General features: G+C 35.7%; 1 protein-coding gene across 1 annotated transcript in view; it reads left to right on the top strand.

The window, feature by feature from the left end:
- Nucleotides 1-14,766, top strand: part of pnpla7a (patatin-like phospholipase domain containing 7a) — a 46,541-nt gene extending 31,775 nt beyond the window's left edge. Inside the window, exons 34-35 of the mRNA XM_083902986.1 lie at nt 13,951-14,035; nt 14,607-14,766. Of these exons, the coding sequence (XP_083759112.1) occupies nt 13,951-14,035; nt 14,607-14,692 (171 nt within the window). The 3' untranslated portion in view covers nt 14,693-14,766. The remainder of the gene's footprint in view (nt 1-13,950; nt 14,036-14,606) is intronic.
- The last annotated feature ends 9,040 nt before the right edge of the window (nt 14,767-23,806 follow it).

The following is a 23,806-nucleotide window of genomic DNA, read 5'->3' as shown; positions in this document are numbered from 1 at the left end:
TTTGGTCCAAAACTTGACAAAAACGTCACACTATACTATGTAGTACGTCATACTATACTATATCTCCAAAATGTGACAATTTTTGGAGAAAAAAAAATTGGTCCAAAATTGGACAAAAACGACATACTATACTATGTCGTTTTTGATTCTGACAATTTTTTGAAAAACGTTTTTTTGGTCCAAAACTTGACAAAAACGTCACACTATACTATGCAGTACGTCATACTATACTATATCTCCAAAATGTGACCATTTTTGGAGAAGAAAAATTTGGTCCAAAATTGGACAAAAACGACATACTATACTATGTCGTTTTTGATTCTGACAATTTTTTGAAAAACGTTTTTTTGGTCCAAAACTTGACAAAAACGTCACACTATACTATGTAGTACGTCATACTATACTATATCTCCAAAATGTGACCATTTTTGGAGAAAAAAATTTGGTCCAAAATTGGACAAAAACGACATACTATACTATGTCGTTTTTGATTCTGACAATTTTTTGAAAAACTTTTTTTGGTCCAAAACTTGACAAAAACGTCACACTATACTATGCAGTACGTCATACTATACTATATCTCCAAAATGTGACCATTTTTGGAGAAGAAAAATTTGGTCCAAAATTGGACAAAAACGACATACTATACTATGTCGTTTTTGATTCTGACAATTTTTTGAAAAACGTTTTTTTGGTCCAAAACTTGACAAAAACGTCACACTATACTATGCAGTACGTCATACTATACTATATCTCCAAAATGTGACCATTTTTGGAGAAAAAAAATTTGGTCCAAAATTGGACAAAAACGACATACTATACTATGTCGTCCAAAATCTGACCAGTTTTTTTGGTCCAAAACTTGACAAAAACGTCAGACTATACTATGCAGTACGTCATACTATACTATGTCTCCAAAATGTAACCCTTTTTGGAGAAAAAAAAATTGGTCCAAAATTGGACAAAAACGACATACTATACTATGTCGTCCAAAATCTGACCAGTTTCTTGAAAAACGTTTTTTTGGTCCAAAACTTGACAGAAACGTCACACTATACTATGTAGTACGTCATACAATACTATATCTCCAAAATGTGACCATTTTTGGAGAAAAAAAATTTGGTCCAAAATTGGACAAAAACGACATACTATACTATGTCGTTTTTGATTCTGACAATTTTTTTGAAAAACGTTTTTTTGGTCCAAAACTTGACAAAAACGTCACACTATACTATGTAGTACGTCATACTATACTATATCTCCAAAATGTGACCATTTTTGGAGAAAAAAAAAATTGGTCCAAAATTGGACAAAAACGACATACTATACTATGTCGTTTTTGATTCTGACAATTTTTTTGAAAAACGTTTTTTTGGTCCAAAACTTGACAAAAACGTCACACTATACTATGCAGTACGTCATACTATACTATATCTCCAAAATGTGACCATTTTTGGAGAAAAAAAATTTGGTCCAAAATTGGACAAAAACGACATACTATACTATGTCGTTTTTGATTCTGACAATTTTTTGAAAAACGTTTTTTTGGTCCAAAACTTGACAAAAACGTCACACTATACTATGCAGTACGTCATACTATACTATATCTCCAAAATGTGACCATTTTTGGAGAAGAAAAATTTGGTCCAAAATTGGACAAAAACGACATACTATACTATGTCGTTTTTGATTCTGACAATTTTTTGAAAAACGTTTTTTTGGTCCAAAACTTGACAAAAACGTCACACTATACTATGCAGTACGTCATACTATACTATATCTCCAAAATGTGACCATTTTTGGAGAAAAAAAATTTGGTCCAAAATTGGACAAAAACGACATACTATACTATGTCGTCCAAAATCTGACCAGTTTTTTGAAAAACGTTTTTTTGGTCCAAAACTTGACAAAAACGTCAGACTTTACTATGCAGTACGTCATACTATACTATGTCTCCAAAATGTAACCCTTTTTGGAGAAAAAAAATTTGGTCCAAAATTGGACAAAAACGACATACTATACTATGTCGTTTTTGATTCTGACAATTTTTTTGAAAAACGTTTTTTTTGGTCCAAAACTTGACAGAAACGTCACACTATACTATGTAGTACGTCATACAATACTATATCTCCAAAATGTGACCATTTTTGGAGAAAAAAAATTTGGTCCAAAATTGGACAAAAACGACATGCTATACTATGTCGTTTTTGATTCTGACAATTTTTTGAAAAACGTTTTTTTGGTCCAAAATTGGACAAAAACATCACACTATACTATGTAGTACGTCATACTATACTATATCTCCAAAATGTGACCATTTTTGGAGAAAAAAAAATTGGTCCAAAATTGGACAAAAACGACATACTATACTATGTCGTTTTTGATTCTGACAATTTTTTTGAAAAACGTTTTTTTGGTCCAAAACTTGACAAAAACGTCACACTATACTATGCAGTACGTCATACTATACTATATCTCCAAAATGTGACCATTTTTGGACAAGAAAAATTTGGTCCAAAATTGGACAAAAACGACATACTATACTATGTCGTTTTTGATTCTGACAATTTTTTGAAAAACGTTTTTTTGGTCCAAAACTTGACAAAAACGTCACACTATACTATGCAGTACGTCATACTATACTATATCTCCAAAATGTGACCATTTTTGGAGAAAAAAAATTTGGTCCAAAATTGGACAAAAACGACATACTATACTATGTCGTCCAAAATCTGACCAGTTTTTTGAAAAACGTTTTTTTGGTCCAAAACTTGACAAAAACGTCAGACTTTACTATGCAGTACGTCATACTATACTATGTCTCAAAATGTAACCCTTTTTGGAGAAAAAAAATTTGGTCCAAAATTGGACAAAAACGACATACTATACTATGTCGTTTTTGATTCTGACAAGTTTTTTTGAAAAACGTTTTTTTGGTCCAAAACTTGACAAAAACGTCACACTATACTATGCAGTACGTCATACTATACTATATCTCCAAAATGTGACCATTTTTGGAGAAAAAAATTTTGGTCCAAAATTGGACAAAAACGACATGCTATACTATGTCGTTTTTGATTCTGACAATTTTTGAAAAACGTTTTTTTGGTCCAAAACTTGACAAAAACGTCACACTATACTATGCAGTACGTCATACTATACTATATCTCCAAAATGTGACCATTTTTGGAGAAAAAAAATTTGGTCCAAAATTGGACAAAAACGACATACTATGACTATGTCGTTTTTGATTCTGACAATTTTTTTGAAAAACGTTTTTTTGGTCCAAAACTTGACAGAAACGTCACACTATACTATGTAGTACGTCATACTATACTATATCTCCAAAATGTGACCATTTTTGGAGAAAAAAAATTTGGTCCAAAATTGGACAAAAACGACATACTATACTATGTCGTTTTTGATTCTGACAATTTTTTGAAAAACGTTTTTTTGGTCCAAAACTTGACAAAAACGTCACACTATACTATGCAGTACGTCATACTATACTATATCTCCAAAATGTGACCATTTTTGGAGAAGAAAAATTTGGTCCAAAATTGGACAAAAACGACATACTATACTATGTCGTTTTTGATTCTGACAATTTTTTGAAAAACGTTTTTTTGGTCCAAAACTTGACAAAAACGTCACACTATACTATGCAGTACGTCATACTATACTATATCTCCAAAATGTGACCATTTTTGGAGAAAAAAAATTTGGTCCAAAATTGGACAAAAACGAAATACTATACTATGTCGTTTTTGATTCTGACAATTTTTTGAAAAACGTTTTTTGGTCCAAAACTTGACAAAAACGTCACACTATACTATGCAGTACGTCATACTATACTATGTCTCCAAAATGTAACCCTTTTTGGAGAAAAAAAATTTGGTCCAAAATTGGACAAAAACGACATACTATACTATGTCGTCCAAAATCTGACCTGTTTTTTGAAAAACGTTTTTTTGGTCCAAAACTTGACAAAAACGTCACACTATACTATGCAGTACGTCATACTATACTATGTCTCCAAAATGTAACCCTTTTTGGAGAAAAAAAAATTGGTCCAAAATTGGACAAAAACGACATACTATACTATGTCGTTTTTGATTCTGACAATTTTTTTGAAAACGTTTTTTTTGGTCCAAAACTTGACAAAAACGTCACACTATACTATGCAGTACGTCATACTATACTATGTCTCCAAAATGTAACCCTTTTTGGAGAAAAAAATTTGGTCCAAAATTGGACAAAAACGACATACTATACTATGTCGTCCTAAATCTGACCAGTTTTTGAAAAACGTTTTTTTGGTCCAAAACTTGACAAAAACGTCACACTATACTATGCAGTATGTCATACTATACTATGTCTCCAAAATGTAACCCTTTTTGGAGAAAAAATTTGGTCCAAAATTGGACAAAAACGACATACTATATACTATGTCGTCCAAAATCTGACCAGTTTTTTGAAAAACGTTTTTTTGGTCCAAAACTTGACAAAAACGTCACACTATACTATGCAGTACGTCATACTATACTATGTCTCCAAAATGTAACCCTTTTTGGAGAAAAAAAATTTGGTCCAAAATTGGACAAAAACGACATACTATACTATGTCGTCCAAAATCTGACCAGTTTTTTGAAAAACGTTTTTTTGGTCCAAAACTTGACAAAAACGTCACACTATACTATGCAGTACGTCATACTATACTATATCTCCAAAATGTGACCATTTTTGGAGAAAAAGAATTTGGTCCAAAATTGGACAAAAACGACATACTATACTATGTCGTCCAAAATCTGACCAGTTTTTTGAAAAACGTTTTTCTGGTCCAAAACTTGACAAAAACGTCACACTATACTATGCAGTACGTCATACTATACTATGTCTCCAAAATGTAACCCTTTTTGGAGAAAAAAAATTGGTCCAAAACTTGACAAAAACGTCAGACTATATATGTCTATATGTAGTACGTCCTACAATACTATGTCGTCCATAATGTGACCATTTTTTGAAAAGAAAAAATTGGTCCAAAATTTGACAAAAACGACATACTATACTATGTCGTCCAAAATCTGACAATTTTTTTGAAAAACGTTTTTTTGGTCCAAAACTTGACAAAAACGTCACACTATACTATGTAGTATGTCATACTATACTATGTCTCTAAAATGTGACAATTTTTGGAGAAAAAAAATTTGGTCCAAAATTGGACAAAAACGACATACTATACTATGTCGTCCAAAATCTGACCAGTTTTTTGAAAAACGTTTTTTTGGTCCAAAACTTGACAAAAACGTCACACCATACTATGCAGTACGTCATACTATATACTATGTCTCCAAAATGTAACCCTTTTTGGAGAAAAAAAATTTGGTCCAAAATTGGACAAAAACGACATACTATACTATGTAGTACGTCCTACAATACTATGTCGTCCATAATGTGACAATTTTTTTGAAAAACGTTTTTTTGGTCCAAAACTTGACAAAAACGACATACTATATACTATGTCGTCCAAAATCTGACCATTTTTTGGAAAAACGTTTTTTTGGTCCAAAACTTGACAAAAACGTCATACTATACTATGTAGTACGTCCTACAATACTATGTCGTCCATAATGTGACCATTTTTTGAAAAAAAAAATTGGTCCAAAAATGATCAAAAACATCATAGTATAGTATGTCGTCCAAAATTGGTCAAAAACGTCATAGTATAGTATGTCGTCCAAAAATGATCAAAAACGTCATAGTATAGTATGTCGTCCAAAAATGGCCAAAAACGTCATAGTATAGTATGTCTTCCAAAAATGGCCAAAAATGTCATAGTATAGTATGTTGTCCAAAATCTGACCATTTTTTGGAAAAACGTTTTTTTGGTCCAAACCTTGACAAAAACGTCATACTATACTATGTAGTACGTCCTACAATACTATGTCGTCCATAATGTGACCATTTTTTGAAAAAAAAATTGGTCCAAAATTTGACAAAAACGTCATAGTATAGTATGTCGTCCAAAAATGGCCAAAAACGTCATACTATAGTATGTCGTCCAAAATTGGTCAAAAACGTCATACTATAGTATGTCGTCCAAAATTGGTCAAAAACGTCATACTATAGTATGTCGTCCAAAATTGGTCAAAAACGTCATACTATAGTATGTCGTCCAAAAATTATCAAAAACGTCATAGTATAGTATGTCGTCCAAAAATGATCAAAAACGTCATAGTATAGTATGTCGTCCAAAAATGGCCAAAAACGTCATACTATAGCATGTCGTCCAAAAATGGCCAAAAACGTCATAGTATAGTATGTTGTCCAAAAATGATCAAAAACGTCATAGTATAGTATTTCGTCCAAAAATGATCAAAAACGTCATAGTATAGTATGTCGTCCAAAATTGGTCAAAAACGTCATACTATAGTTTGTCGTCCAAAAATGATAAAAAACGTCATAGTATAGTATGTCGTCCAAAAATGATCAAAAACGTCATAGTATAGTATGTCATCCTAAATTGGCCAAAAACATCATAGTATATAGTATGTCGTCCAAAAATGGCCAAAACGTCATAGTATAGTATGTCGTCCAAAAATGGCCAAAAACGTTATAGTATAGTATGTCGTCCAAAATTGGTCAAAAACGTCATAGTATAGTATGTCGTCCAAAAATGGCCAAAAACGTCATAGTATAGTATGTCGTCCAAAATTGGTCAAAAACGTCATACTATAGTATGTCGTCCAAAATCTGACCATTTTTTGGAAAAACGTTTTTTTGGTCCAAAACTTGACAAAAACGTCATACTATACTATGTAGTACGTCCTACAATACTATGTCGTCCATAATGTGACCATTTTTTGAAAAAAAAAATTGGTCCAAAATTTGACAAAAACGACATACTATACTATGTTGTCCAAAATCTGACCATTTTTTTGAAAAACGTTTTTTTGGTCCAAAACTTGACAAAAACGTCATACTATACTATGTAGTACGTCCTACAATACTATGTCGTCCATAATGTGACCATTTTTTGAAAAAAAAAATTGGTCCAAAATTTGACAAAAACGTCATACTATTGCATGTCGTCCAAAAATGGTCAAAAACGTCATACTATATAGCATGTCGTCCAAAAATGGCCAAAAACGTCATTGTATAGTATATCGTCCAAAAATGGCCAAAAACGTCATAGTATAGTATGTAGTCCAAAAATGGCCAAAAACGTCATAGTATAGTATGTCGTCCAAAAATGGCCAAAAACGTCATAGTATAGTATGTCGTCAAAAATTGGTCAAAAACGTCATAGTATAGTATGTCGTCCAAAAATGGCCAAAAACGTCATACTATAGTATGTCGTCCAAAAATGGCCAAAAATGTTATAGTATAGTATGTCGTCCAAAAATTGGTCAAAAACGTCATAGTATAGTATGTCGTCCAAAATTGGTCAAAAACGTCATAGTATAGTATGTCGTCCAAAATTGGTCAAAAACGTCATAGTATAGTTTGTTGTCCAAAATTGGTCAAAAACGTCATACTATATAGCATGTCGTCCAAAAATGGTCAAAAACATCATACTATAGCATGTCGTCCAAAAATGGCCAAAAACGTCATACTATAGCATGTCGTCCAAAAATGGTCAAAAACGTCATCGCATAGTATGTCGTCCAAAAATGGCCAAAACCGTCATAGTATAGCATGTCGTCCAAAAATGGCCAAAAACGTCATAGTATAGTTTGTCGTCCAAAAATGATCAAAAACGTCATAGTATAGTTTGTCGTCCAAAAATGATCAAAAACGTCATAGTATAGTATGTCGTCCAAAAATGATCAAAAACGTCATAGTATAGTATGTCGTCCAAAATTGGTCAAAAACGTCATAGTATAGTATGTCGTCCAAAAATGATCAAAAACGTCATAGTATAGTATGTCGTCCAAAATTGGTCAAAAACGTCATACTATAGCATGTCGTCCAAAAATGGCCAAAAACGTCATAGTATAGTATGTCGTCCAAAATTGGTCAAAAACGTCATACTATATAGCATGTCGTCCAAAATTGGTCAAAAACGTCATAGTATAGTATGTCGTCCAAAAATGATCAAAAACGTCATAGTATAGTATGTCGTCCAAAATTGGTCAAAAACGTCATAGTATAGTATGTCGTCCAAAAATGATCAAAAACGTCATAGTATAGTATGTCGTCCAAAATTGGTCAAAAACGTCATACTATATAGCATGTCGTCCAAAATTGGTCAAAAACGTCATACTATAGCATGTCGTCCAAAAATGGCCAAAAACGTCATAGTATAGTATGTCGTCCAAAATTGGTCAAAAACGTCATAGTATAGTATGTCGTCCAAAAATGATCAAAAACGTCATAGTATAGTATGTCGTCCAAAATTGGTCAAAAACGTCATACTATATAGCATGTCGTCCAAAAATGGCCAAAAACGTCATACTATAGCATGTCGTCCAAAAATGGCCAAAAACGTCATAGTATAGTATGTCGTCCAAAATTGGTCAAAAACGTCATACTATAGTATGTCGTCCAAAAATGATCAAAAACGTCATAGTATAGTATGTCGTCCAAAATTGGTCAAAAACGTCATACTATATAGCATGTCGTCCAAAAATGGCCAAAAACGTCATACTATAGCATGTCGTCCAAAAATGGCCAAAAACGTCATAGTATAGTATGTCGTCCAAAATTGGTCAAAACGTCATACTATAGTATGTCGTCCAAAAATGATCAAAAACGTCATAGTATAGTATGTCGTCCAAAATTGGTCAAAAACGTCATACTATAGCATGTCGTCCAAAAATGGCCAAAAACGTCATAGTATAGTATGTCGTCCAAAATTGGTCAAAAACGTCATACTATATAGCATGTCGTCCAAAATTGGTCAAAAACGTCATACTATAGCATGTCGTCCAAAAATGGCCAAAAACGTCATAGTATAGTATGTCGTCCAAAATTGGTCAAAAACGTCATAGTATAGTATGTCGTCCAAAAATGATCAAAAACGTCATAGTATAGTATGTCGTCCAAAATTGGTCAAAAACGTCATACTATATAGCATGTCGTCCAAAAATGGCCAAAAACGTCATACTATAGCATGTCGTCCAAAAATGGCCAAAAACGTCATAGTATAGTATGTCGTCCAAAATTGGTCAAAAACGTCATACTATAGTATGTCGTCCAAAAATGATCAAAAACGTCATAGTATAGTATGTCGTCCAAAATTGGTCAAAAACGTCATACTATATAGCATGTCGTCCAAAAATGGCCAAAAACGTCATACTATAGCATGTCGTCCAAAAATGGCCAAAAACGTCATAGTATAGTATGTCGTCCAAAATTGGTCAAAAACGTCATACTATAGTATGTCGTCCAAAAATGATCAAAAACGTCATAGTATAGTATGTCGTCCAAAATTGGTCAAAAACGTCATACTATATAGCATGTCGTCCAAAAATGGCCAAAAACGTCATAGTATAGTATGTCGTCCAAAATTGGTCAAAAACGTCATAGTATAGTTTGTCGTCCAAAAATGATCAAAAACGTCATAGTATAGTATGTCGTCCAAAAATGATCAAAAACGTCATAGTATAGTATGTCGTCCAAAATTGGTCAAAAACGTCATAGTATAGTATGTCGTCCAAAAATGATCAAAAACGTCATAGTATAGTATGTCGTCCAAAATTGGTCAAAAACGTCATACTATAGCATGTCGTCCAAAAATGGCCAAAAACGTCATAGTATAGTATGTCGTCCAAAATTGGTCAAAAACGTCATACTATATAGCATGTCGTCCAAAATTGGTCAAAAACGTCATACTATAGCATGTCGTCCAAAAATGGCCAAAAACGTCATAGTATAGTATGTCGTCCAAAATTGGTCAAAAACGTCATAGTATAGTATGTCGTCCAAAAATGATCAAAAACGTCATAGTATAGTATGTCGTCCAAAATTGGTCAAAAACGTCATACTATATAGCATGTCGTCCAAAAATGGCCAAAAACGTCATACTATAGCATGTCGTCCAAAAATGGCCAAAAACGTCATAGTATAGTATGTCGTCCAAAATTGGTCAAAAACGTCATACTATAGTATGTCGTCCAAAAATGATCAAAAACGTCATAGTATAGTATGTCGTCCAAAATTGGTCAAAAACGTCATACTATATAGCATGTCGTCCAAAAATGGCCAAAAACGTCATACTATAGCATGTCGTCCAAAAATGGCCAAAAACGTCATAGTATAGTATGTCGTCCAAAATTGGTCAAAAACGTCATACTATAGTATGTCGTCCAAAAATGATCAAAAACGTCATAGTATAGTATGTCGTCCAAAATTGGTCAAAAACGTCATACTATAGCATGTCGTCCAAAAATGGCCAAAAACGTCATAGTATAGTATGTCGTCCAAAATTGGTCAAAAACGTCATACTATATAGCATGTCGTCCAAAATTGGTCAAAAACGTCATACTATAGCATGTCGTCCAAAAATGGCCAAAAACGTCATAGTATAGTATGTCGTCCAAAATTGGTCAAAAACGTCATAGTATAGTATGTCGTCCAAAAATGATCAAAAACGTCATAGTATAGTATGTCGTCCAAAATTGGTCAAAAACGTCATACTATATAGCATGTCGTCCAAAAATGGCCAAAAACGTCATACTATAGCATGTCGTCCAAAAATGGCCAAAAACGTCATAGTATAGTATGTCGTCCAAAATTGGTCAAAAACGTCATACTATAGTATGTCGTCCAAAAATGATCAAAAACGTCATAGTATAGTATGTCGTCCAAAATTGGTCAAAAACGTCATACTATATAGCATGTCGTCCAAAATTGGTCAAAAACGTCATAGTATAGTTTGTCGTCCAAAAATGATCAAAAACGTCATAGTATAGTATGTCGTCCAAAAATGATCAAAAACGTCATAGTATAGTATGTCGTCCAAAATTGGTCAAAAACGTCATACTATAGCATGTCGTCCAAAAATGATCAAAAACGTCATAGTATAGTATGTCGTCCAAAATTGGTCAAAAACGTCATACTATATAGCATGTCGTCCAAAAATGGCCAAAAACGTCATACTATAGCATGTCGTCCAAAAATGATCAAAAACGTCATAGTATAGTATGTCGTCCAAAATTGGTCAAAAACGTCATACTATATAGCATGTCGTCCAAAAATGGCCAAAAACGTCATACTATAGCATGTCGTCCAAAAATGGCCAAAAACGTCATAGTATAGTATGTCGTCCAAAATTGGTCAAAAACGTCATACTATAGTATGTCGTCCAAAAATGATCAAAAACGTCATAGTATAGTATGTCGTCCAAAATTGGTCAAAAACGTCATACTATATAGCATGTCGTCCAAAAATGGCCAAAAACGTCATACTATAGCATGTCGTCCAAAAATGGCCAAAAACGTCATAGTATAGTATGTCGTCCAAAATTGGTCAAAAACGTCATACTATAGTATGTCGTCCAAAAATGATCAAAAACGTCATAGTATAGTATGTCGTCCAAAATTGGTCAAAAACGTCATACTATAGCATGTCGTCCAAAAATGGCCAAAAACGTCATAGTATAGTATGTCGTCCAAAATTGGTCAAAAACGTCATACTATATAGCATGTCGTCCAAAATTGGTCAAAAACGTCATACTATAGCATGTCGTCCAAAAATGGCCAAAAACGTCATAGTATAGTATGTCGTCCAAAATTGGTCAAAAACGTCATAGTATAGTATGTCGTCCAAAAATGATCAAAAACGTCATAGTATAGTATGTCGTCCAAAATTGGTCAAAAACGTCATACTATATAGCATGTCGTCCAAAAATGGCCAAAAACGTCATACTATAGCATGTCGTCCAAAAATGGCCAAAAACGTCATAGTATAGTATGTCGTCCAAAATTGGTCAAAAACGTCATAGTATAGTATGTCGTCCAAAAATGATCAAAAACGTCATAGTATAGTATGTCGTCCAAAATTGGTCAAAAACGTCATACTATATAGCATGTCGTCCAAAAATGGCCAAAAACGTCATACTATAGCATGTCGTCCAAAAATGGCCAAAAACGTCATAGTATAGTATGTCGTCCAAAATTGGTCAAAAACGTCATACTATAGTATGTCGTCCAAAAATGATCAAAAACGTCATAGTATAGTATGTCGTCCAAAATTGGTCAAAAACGTCATACTATATAGCATGTCGTCCAAAAATGGCCAAAAACGTCATAGTATAGTATGTCGTCCAAAATTGGTCAAAAACGTCATAGTATAGTATGTTGTCCAAAAATGGCCAAAAACGTCATAGTATAGTATGTCGTCCAAAAATGATCAAAAACGTTATAGTATCGTATGTCGTCCAAAAATGATCAAAAACGTCATAGTATAGTATGTCGTCCAAAAATGATCAAAAACGTCATAGTATAGTATGTCGTCCAAAATTGGTCAAAAACGTCATACTATATAGCATGTCGTCCAAAAATGGCCAAAAACGTCATAGTATAGTATGTCGTCCAAAATTGGTCAAAAACGTCATAGTATAGTATGTTGTCCAAAAATGGCCAAAAACGTCATAGTATAGTATGTCGTCCAAAAATGATCAAAAACGTTATAGTATCGTATGTCGTCCAAAAATGATCAAAAACGTCATAGTATAGTATGTCGTCCAAAATTGGTCAAAAACGTCATAGTATAGTATGTCGTCCAAAATTGGTCAAAAACGTCATACTATAGTATGTCGTCCAAAAATGATCAAAAACGTCATTGTATAGTATGTCTTCCAAAAATGATCAAAAACGTCATAGTATGGTATGTCGCCAAAAATGGCCAAAAACGTCATACTATAGCATGTCGTCCAAAAATGGCCAAAAACGTCATAGTATAGTATGTCGTCCAAAATTGGCCAAAAACGTCATAGTATAGTATGTCGTCCAAAATTGGTCAAAAATGTCATAGTATAGTATGTCGTCCAAAATTGGTCAAAAACGTCATAGTATAGTATGTCGTCCAAAAATGATCAAAAATGTCATAGTATAGTATGTCGTCCAAAAATGGCCAAAAACGTCATAGTATAGTATGTCGTCCAAAATTGGTCAAAAACGTCATAGTATAGTATGTCGTCCAAAAATGATCAAAAATGTCATAGTATAGTATGTCGTCCAAAATTGGTCAAAAACGTCATACTATAGCATGTCGTCCAAAAATGGCCAAAAACGTCATACTATAGCATGTCGTCCAAAAATGGCCAAAAACGTCATAGTATAGTATGTCGTCCAAAATTGGTCAAAAACGTCATAGTATAGTTTGTCGTCCAAAAATGATCAAAAATGTCATAGTATAGTATGTCGTCCAAAAATGGCCAAAAACGTCATAGTATAGTATGTCGTCCAAAATTGGTCAAAAACGTCATACTATAGTATGTCGTCCAAAAATGATCAAAAACGTCATAGTATAGTATGTCGTCCAAAATTGGTCAAAAACGTCATACTATATAGCATGTCGTCCAAAAATGGCCAAAAACGTCATACTATAGCATGTCGTCCAAAAATGGCCAAAAACGTCATAGTATAGTATGTCGTCCAAAATTGGTCAAAAACGTCATAGTATAGTATGTCGTCCAAAAATGATCAAAAATGTCATGGTATAGTATGTCGTCCAAAAATGATCAAAAATGTCATAGTATAGTATGTCGTCCAAAATTGGTCCTTTCTCCTTTGGGAAACGGCAGGTTTAGACGTCATCATATGCCGTAATTTCTCGCCATAATTAACAGATGAGTGAGGTGTTGACACTGGGCAGCTGGCGTAGATGGACCACAGCAACACTGATTAATTAGCCGATACTAATCAGAGTCTCTCTTTTTACAGTTTGTTGGCTCAGTTCATTTTCAGCGTTTCTTGAGTGTGAATATGTCTGTGTGACTTTCAGGTGGTGACGTGTCCCAATGCCTCCTTCACTGACCTGGCAGAAATAGTGTCCCGCATCGAGCCTGTTAAATCTGCTCTTGTGGATGGTAATTTTGACAACACACACACACACACACACACACACACACACACACACACACACACACACACACACACACACACACACACACACACACACACACACACACACACACACACACACACACACACACACACACACACTCAACACTTTCAAGCACATTCACAATCATGAGAAAACATGTACACACAATATCTGGGAGAAGATACAGTTACCATTTGTCTATCCAGTTCTCGCGTTGTGATTTTCCAATGGGTTTGTGTTTTCCCGTCACACTCTATTAAGCAAATTAATCTGTCTCACATGAGGAAGAAGACATGGATTTCTGCTCCCCCACTGCAGGGGAAATTTTGCACTATTAATTTGGTGTGTGCACTGTACACAGACGGAGTGTAAACGTGCTGATGGAAAGCAGGACCTGTGTAAATGTAACTTTTCCACATTAAATATTTGCAATGACACCGTTTGGTCAGATCTCTCTACCTTGTTTCTTCACTACACATACACAGTATTAATCAACTAATGTACTTTTATGTCATACTTATTTTTACCTGATGTGCACTCCTCTCCCTCACCAGACGAGTCCGACTACCACACAGACTATGAAGAGGAGGCCGTGGAGAGCGCTCTGTCTGACATGGAGCTCTACAATCTGGTATGGTGAACACACTGAAGGAGAAGAGACTGCTGACACGGTGTGAATCTCTAGATCTATTTGTGGGCACATCAGGAGTAATGTTCGAGATACGTTTTAAGGCTACGTTTTGATTTACAGCTGTGGTGTCGATTTTGACAGGTCACAAAACGTCAAGTCTGACTCCTGTTTCTGGGAGTCATTTTGGAGCACATACTATACTATGACATTTTTGACCATTTTTGGACGACATACTATAGTATGATGTTTTTGGCCATTTTTGTACGACATACTATACTATGACATTTTTGACCATTTTTGGACGACACACTATTCTATGACGTTTTTGGCCATTTTTGGACGACACACTATACTATGACGTTTTTGGCCATTTTTGGACGACATACTATACTATGACGTTTAACCATCAGGGGGAAACTCCACTGTTTGCAAAAATAAGATTTTGAATGGAAGTCAGTGAGAAAATTAGCCTATGTCTTAAATATGTCTGTCAGTAGTTCCTCAATAGAACATGATGTCTGTTTTGTATCTTCTAGGGATGATCGATGATGATTATCGAATTATGATCCAGTCGTTTTATTTAATTACATTTTTTTTAACGTGTAGATTAACGTTTGCAAGTATTACATTTATAATTTCCCTGCTTTTCATAGAAACGATTGTATCGTAATCAGCTTCGGAGGTCTCGGAGATCTTAGAGTATGTAAGGTCTATGGAGAAAACGCTCAATGGAAGTACAAACTTGAAATAAAACTTTTTATGTGTCACACAGGAACACAGCTTTAAGATCTTTTGAGGCAAGGAATTAGTTGTTTAGAATTATAAAAAATGTGGCTTATGTATCAAGATATGACATATTTATAGTTAGGTAAGGATTTTTAAGATTATGTTCCTGTACGGCACATTTTCAGTGTTGCTGGGTGGGAAGAGGTTCACCCTGGAGCTGGGCCAATGAATAAAACCATAAAAAAATGGGACCTAAAATTTATTAGCAGACACTATGCAGGGACCTAATTCTAGTAAAACGTTGTTGTTTTTTTGTGAAGAGACGGTGCCGGAAAAAGTTGTAGGGCGATGGCTCGTAGTCAAAAGTGAGGGGATTTTCTGTCGTCAAGCCAAGAATCTATTAAGCCATGAATAACGGTTTCTAATTCCTACAAAAATAAAAGCGCGTTCAGTTTTTTATAGCTGGTGAGAAGCCTTTCATAAAAAGATGAATATTTTTTTAATGCAACTACAATTTACAGTCTGCTTCCCAGTTTTCTGGTAATTTCAGCTGAATTGTCTGTAATTACTGTAAATAAAACTGAACTTGGGGTATTTGAACTGACAAAAATTAAATAAGAAGTTCCTTTAAAAGTTTTATCATTTCTATACTATAATTTTACGATAATGAATATGAATGGGCAAGACACTTGGACATTTAAAGTGTAAAGTGGTTCAAATGACAAATGTAAAGCCCCACATTAAGTGTTTGGCAGGATAAACTGAACCCGATTGAAAACGAAGAAAAATAGCACACATTTAACACCAGCTCTTTCCACACAGTTGGATTCATTTGGTTCTCACTGGTTTCTCAGAACAGCAGGGGAAGGTTTTTAACTCAACTTATTGCAGAGAAATGAATGTTGTCACAGTCGATTTGAACAGATGGGGAAACTCCAAACTTCCTTAGAATGAGAATACCCTGCAGAGATTTGGAGAGTGCTTTATAAATAGCAGAGCGGATGAAATTACTAATAGATAACAGAAGGTCCCGCATAGTAGCGGCATTCTAAGAGCGAGCGAGTCGCTGGGTGGAAATCCTGTTAGCAACAATTTTAATAAATTGTGTGGATTATAACTGCGATGGAATGTACTGTAATCTTGAACTGCTAACTGGTGTCTGACCTTGCTTCTGATTCCCCAGGAAGAAGAGCTGGAACTGATGCGTCAACCACGCCCCCGACCAAAAACACCGTAGCTGAAAGAAAGTAAAGATGTCCGCTATTAAACCTGGGAGGCCTTTTTGAAAAAAAAAAAAAAAAAAAAAAACAACAAACAAACAAACAGGCCATTAAGTGAATACCAGTTTAGACCTCTTCAAGCTGGTCGTCTGCCTTTCTGCCACTTATTAACCTTTAGTTTTGACCCACGTGGCTCCAAACCTGCTCCTTCCTTCACTAAGTAACAGTGATTACCTGATTAACTGAGAGGCTAACAAACGGACTGCCTTTAGAAACCATAATGTAACAACTTTGGAGTCATTGTGATAAAAATGGCTCATCGCAGGGAGATTGGGGGCCGCCAAACCCAGGGTCCCGAAAAACACGAATTGCAACACACCCCTCAGCCAGCGATGACGTTATTTTTAAAAGTTCATCATGTGTTTGCCGGCTCCGTTAAAAACAAATGTGCATGGCTAGGAGAGAGGAAAAGGAGGGTGGAGCGTCAACAGTGAGGATAAAGCGCTAGACAATGGATGATGTTCTCTGAAACTGTAGGGGGAGCTCTGTATAGGAAAAAGTGACCAAACTTGCAAAGTTCCTGCTTTAAGTCCTATGCATTCCCAGACTATGCAACAGAGCAGCTGCAAGCTCCCATTATTTTCTCATATTGAGATATTGGAGAGGACTTTCTGACGCTTTACAAGCATCATACTGGTCCAGTGAAAGATGACAGAGGTTACTCCAGGACATATCTGTCTAACCTATAAACAATTACCTCAAGTTTAGCACTCAAAATTATTTAAGTCTATTCAAAGTTTAAGTGTTATTTGTTTCACAGTAAATCAGTCATGCGTACAGTAGTGTTCAGTTTTGTAAATGTCAATCGCAGAAATACTCCAACCTGTTTGCAGCCACGAGAGTAATAGACGATATGAATAAAATCACTTCCGTCCCTTCGCAACACAAGATCAAAAACCTGCGTACCAGCGCTGTAACCGGCGTTTGTTTATATTTAAAAGTCGCACACTACGGCTTTAACTTTGAATTGACCTTATTTAATTTGAGTGGAAATTATTTGACCTTTGACCTTAGAAATGTTAGATGTGAGAAAGTTTGAAATTCACCTAGCCTTTTTTTTTTTTTCACCTCTGTCATTTTTTTTGGACCAACGGTTCCCAGAGTTGGAGTCAGGACACTGTAGGGTCTGTGGTGCTTTCTGGCGAACCACCAGTTTAAGAGGAACCAAAGTGGGAGGATGAACACCGGCACTTTTTCTCTATACTTCCTCTACTTCCCGCTCATCTTCACAAACCAGAATATGACACTCCCACTGATGATGTCATGAGAAAGAACCAACTTTTTTTCCCCCACCAGTTTGAACACATCGACTGGTTCAAAATAAGGTTCGGGAACACTGACGGTGAGAAAGGGCTCAGAGTGTGCCATAGATTCAGTCAAATCAACACTGCCCCAAGAGCTAATCAACAAAATCCTCTATTCTCATTCCCCGTTAAGAAAACAATCAAAATTCAGTCAAAACAACAACACGACCAATCAAGTTTCAAGGGTCTACACAGACGTTACACACCAATCAACACTTTTTTTTTCTTTTTAAAGAAAAAAAACATATCCACTTTAAAACACTTCATCTGTTTCCTGTTTACATCTCCCAGACTGCTGCTCTCTCTACAGTTTAGAGGCTTACTGCAGCAGCAGTGCAATTTCTTCACAGAAACCTGCTGCGACAAGAAGGTTCTTTTAGCTTCTTTTCCTCTGTGATTTGGATCAAATTTAGATTGTTTTTAAACTGCAAACTATTGTTTTTTTTTCATTAGTTACCGTAAAATGAGTGAAAAATGTAATGTTTTATATTTAAATCGAGAATGTATACTACCTAAGCCGTTTGTGATTTAATGCACAATGTTGGACAATCCGTTCCTGAAATGCAGTACAATGCAATATTATACAAACTAACTCACATGTACAACATTATATCATTTATAAAAGGTCAAAATCATCTTTGTTTTAACCGTGGCTGTGCTTAACGCTTAATTGATTGTAATAATTTTTGAAAATGAAGTGACAATGTTTGTCTTGTTTTCATTCCAAAGTCATAAAGGTTAACAAATGTAACAATATATTTTAAAAAATCAACAACAAAAAAGACATTTTGATTTTGAGAACAGTTTGAGAACTGTTGACTGATTTAAATTAAAAAAACACAGCTCTAATAGTTTTGTTAAGGAGACCGTTTGTTCGTTTGCTGCTTAAGTTTGTTTATACCAAACTAAAAAATAAAATAATAAAACTCTGCACAACCACAGTTGGCATTTGTCCTCCCACTGCCTGGGCTGTAAGTAGTTAACACAGTCTGAACAACACCGATAAGTACCAATAAAATCAAAGCTCGAGACACTGCTCTCTCTTTGTGTTTGACCAGTCAAGAGCAGTTCCGGAGGTACTCATCAACAAACATGCCACATTCAGTCACTTAAATCACCTTTCTTCTCTGTAATGCGAATGATAAGACATTTGTGTTCATACACGCAGTTGAACGGGACGTAGCAGTTTATTATTTGATTCTTTCTTTCTTTCTTTTAATGATTATTTTTCTTTTTTCCGTCCCCTCCCACTTGATATATTAACTTGTGAGTCTGACTGTATGAAGGTGCGATCATTGTAAATATGGTTGGGACTGTGCCGGCTGCTTACAAAGAAACCCTGTGATAAACACTATGGAGCTTCCATATGGTGTTGGTTAAACAGAATCTGGACACAGAACGTGTGACAAAGTACAGACAGGAAAACTGTTTTGCTGTGTACCAATGTAATGGTGTGTGTGTGTGTGTGTGTGTGTGTGTGTGCGCTGTTTGCAAGTTGGGTGCTTTCCAAAAACCTGTTATAATATAAATTTATATTGTGTGTCAAAATGAATGTTCTCTACTTTACTAAATGGGACACGGTGATGGATAAAGTGCTTCTGTAATGTGTGGAGCTGTGCCATGGAATTAATGTTACAAAGCCTTAAATGACCCAAATGGGGGAACAACCACTCGTGCCCTCGGTTGGCATTGGTTTTTGATAAATAAAATAATTAATAATAACTAATATGCCTGCACTGTATGACTTCAATGACTTGTCTGTATTTATATTATTTGATAATGACTGTACTAATAAAGCACAATTTGTTGTACTTTGTGTCTTTCATGGTTCACTGTTCAATCTATAGAAATGTGACAATTTGTGGCCACAGATAATGATTTGAGAAATTGCACATTTTGCAGTGATTTCAAAAAGTCTTTCCGATAACTTAAAGTCATTATTTCTGCAATTTCTTGAACATTAATTGTGTGGTTTATTGAAAGAGGAAAACAGATGTTGCGCTCTGTCAAAGTTTTATTATTCTCAGATTGGGTCCAAGAAGTGTGGTCACCTGTCCTGGAGACGCTGAATAAAAAGTATGTCAAATTACTCACTACACACCTGTGAAAATAACAGTGCTTCAAAATAAATGTTTCTGCTAATCATTGACCCATCTCAAGGCCCAATAGTAAGTACAATCAAATTCAATAAAAAAAACAGTGGAGTTGTGTAAACAAACTGGCCTTTAAAGGGTTAAAATTTCAAAATGATTATTATTATTTGATATGTATATTTCAGGCTGAAGTAGCTTTGAAAGACTGACTCATTTAAATTGGAAACAAATATTAACATACATATTTTTACAGCAGTTTTTGGGAAGGGGCCCTTTTCTGCCACAAGGTACAAATTAGGGAGTTTTTTTTTAAAATGTAAGAAAAACAGATCATCATAAATGAAGCGATATCGCACCTGAAAACATAGTAATGGATACACGTATCGATGTGTTCTATAAGCATTTTAATCTCCCACTCTCTCTGGGGAACGCACACATGCATGAGCTCATTATTGAGCACGCACAGGGGGGAATGTGGGTCAAAGGAGGAGCTGGGAGAAGTGGACGATCGATGCATCGTTCATCGGAAGAAGAAAAAAAAAAAAAAATCAAAGAACCAGAGAAACACAGGGTGAAAGAGTCCAGGAAATGAGAGTCTTTTGACAGGAAAGACAAGGTTGGCAGTGAACACGCGGAGCCGCGGCGCTGCTGTGTTGGCAGACAATGACCCCACTCTGGACTGAATCACCGTGACAGGAAGCAAGACGTTCTGAGACCCATTTATGGATAAATGAGGAATGGGAGACGGAGACAAGGGGAATTTTCTGACCTTAAACAGACGGGCAGTTTGATTTATAGAAGGTCATACGTAACGGTCCAGAGCCACGTCCTGCATAAATCTCTCTCTCTTCCCATCCATACAGCACTGCTCCTCCCTTCTTCCTCCTTCTCCTTTCCCCCCCTCACCTAACACACTTCATCTCTTGCCTGTAGGCGTTTGGATGAAAAAAAAAAAAAACGGGGACAAAAAGGACTTCAACAGGCAAGTGGGTCACACTTTGTGCTGCCACGATTAAAGCACCTCTGTGACGCTCGAGTGTCAACACAGGGTAAGGTCTCCTTCTTCCAGAGAAGAAATTATCACCAATATCTCATTTCTGTAAAGAAATATTCATAGCATCTGCAGTGGTGACACATCACGGTGGTCAACTCAGTGTTTTCAGGTAAAGGTCTGTCTGTGAAGGTTCATCTTCAGGTGTTAGTTTTGACTTATCACGTCACAGAAACACAGCTTCCCCCTACATCATTTTCATTTTCCTGTCAGCACCCAATCGTTTGAGGATATGCCTCCAAACACACAAACCCCGCTCTAAAGTAACTCTACATGCTGTAGTATATATGCCAGGCCTGTATGTGGTGCTGCAAACGCAACCACAAGAAGAAGATGATGATGACAGTAAATGCAAGAAAGAGCTACAGTATATCATTGCTTACCTAAGGTAGTTTACTGGTTTTACACATGAAAACACAAGGGTGACACTTTGTCACTCTGGGACTGATTCGTGATGTATGACTATAGGATTGTCTCGCAATATATTGATTATCACAGAATCGTTGTATCGTGATATTACCCTGTAAAAAGACAAAATTTCAACACTGCATTACACAAACAAAAACACTCCCGTATCATCTCACTCGTGGGTCTTTCAATCACTGTATACATGACAATGTTTGAACCTTCCACAAATGATAACAATTTCGCCTCTTGAGTGTTCAATCAGGCCCAAAGTGCTTAAGACTCTCCAACAAATCATAGGAATCACGTCCGACTGATTTTCGCAATGAGGCCTCTCAGGTAAACTCGTGGCGCCGCAGTCACTTGTCTTCACTAATCTCCCGCTCGCAGCCACCGCGAGTGTAAACCTTTCCCTCTCTGCTCGTCCATAACGAGAGCCGCGCTTTGTCGTCTCAGCGAAAGCAGGAGAAGCAGCAGCAGCTGCCCATCCCGACACCCTGTGAACTGATAGGTGAATATCATCAATCAAGAGCTAAGTGCAGCACTGAGACTCATCTGAGGTAAAAAAAAAAAAAAAACTGTTTACATGGCTGCAGACTTAATTCCCGTCACTGTCTGTCTGTCTGAGTCCTGTATTATTGCACTTAATCTGAAGTTCAGTGAGTGCGTGTGTGCGTGTGCGTCTGATGTCTCAGCCTTCAGTTTAGCACAGATGCAAACTGAATGACTTCAGGGATATTTTTGTATTTGTGTGGTGACTGACTGACATTATTCATTAATTAATTGTCGACTGCTTTATCCTCCACCTGAGAGCTGCAGGGCGGCTGGAGTCTGTATTGTACATTATATTAAATACATATATGGCATGATATTATAAGGTAGTACTTTACAATGTCATACACTATGAATATTTGTTTATTTTTTATGTATGATTTGAATTTCCTGCACAAATACAGACAGTATTATCAGAAAATTATCTTTTTGTATCATCAGAGGGCAACTAAATAACTAACATAAACTGGTTTGAATTAGCTTCCTTTGTAAATGAGAAACATCCAGATTCATCAGATCAGTTTGCCAAGTATTTATGTTCCCGATTGATTCACTGATTAACCAATCAATAAAACCAATCATCACAGAATTACAAAATCTATCAGGAAAGAATTTCATAAACCATTCAGATTTACTGTATTTATGAAGAAAAATACAGACCGTTTCGGGGGGGGGCACAGACTCTGACACAGTCAATGTACTGAAATGCGGCTGAATGGGTGTCACTAAATACACCAGACTCCCCTGTTAAACATTGAGATTTTAGGATTTCAGGATGTCAGGAAGTCTTTTAAACGGAGCTACAGTTCAGCATTGTTCGGTTTGATTCCTGTGTCGAGATGAGACGAGTAGTGCTCGAGCTGTACAATGGAGAAGCGCCAGAAATGATTATTCATTCTTCAAAAATAAAGAGCAGTTTCACTGTGATCCTGTCTTTCTTCTTTACCACACAATTTCCAATAAAGGCAAACGTTATGGTGACAAATATTGATTATTTTCAGTCGGATGTTAAGAAATACTGAAGAATTCCATTCTGATGTCTTAAACTTGACTGTATGAAGAACATCAGCTGATTTTTTTTTGTTGCCATCTAAATTAACAATAAGTAAGTATCTATCATTTTCAGGCCAAATCTGAAATGTCCCTAAAATATTCAGATAACTGTCACTTTCTTACAGAAACACAGAGAACAACAACAACAGAGAAAGTCGTGAACGTGTATCTGAGCTGCTTGAAGCAGTCAAGGATAAAAGTCATTCCAACAGCTCGTCTCATCAGGTCTGAGCTCAGTCAGTATCAGGTCCAGTGATTTGAGGTCTGGGTTTCTGTCAGTCTTAGTGTGAGTCAGCTGATCGCTGCTGCTGCTGCTGCAGCCTCAGGCCTGTACAGGATCCATCCTGTGATAAGAAGAAAATGAGATTGTCTGTCGTACCAGTGCAGACACCGTCGACACACTCAGCTGTTGCTTCCAGCAGCAACACAGAAACGCTGATTCATATTTCTACCATAGTAAAAAAAAACAAAAAAAAAAACGCTTCCATAAATGTGATGCTGAAACTGTTATGTTTGATGTGATAGAATATTAAAAAAAAAAAAACACTAAAGCACTTCTGTACAGTACATAATAGAATTACACAGTGCAGTTGCAGGCGTATCATTGTTGTAAGTGAGATAATTCAATCTTCTTTCGGCTTCTCCCTTTAGGGGTCGCC

This window comes from Microchirus variegatus (assembly GCF_963457635.1).
Source record: "Microchirus variegatus genome assembly, chromosome: 16".
Lineage (NCBI taxonomy): Eukaryota > Metazoa > Chordata > Actinopteri > Pleuronectiformes > Soleidae > Microchirus > Microchirus variegatus.
Note: the sequence above shows the minus strand (reverse complement) of the source record. Positions and strands in the feature narration are given on the sequence as shown.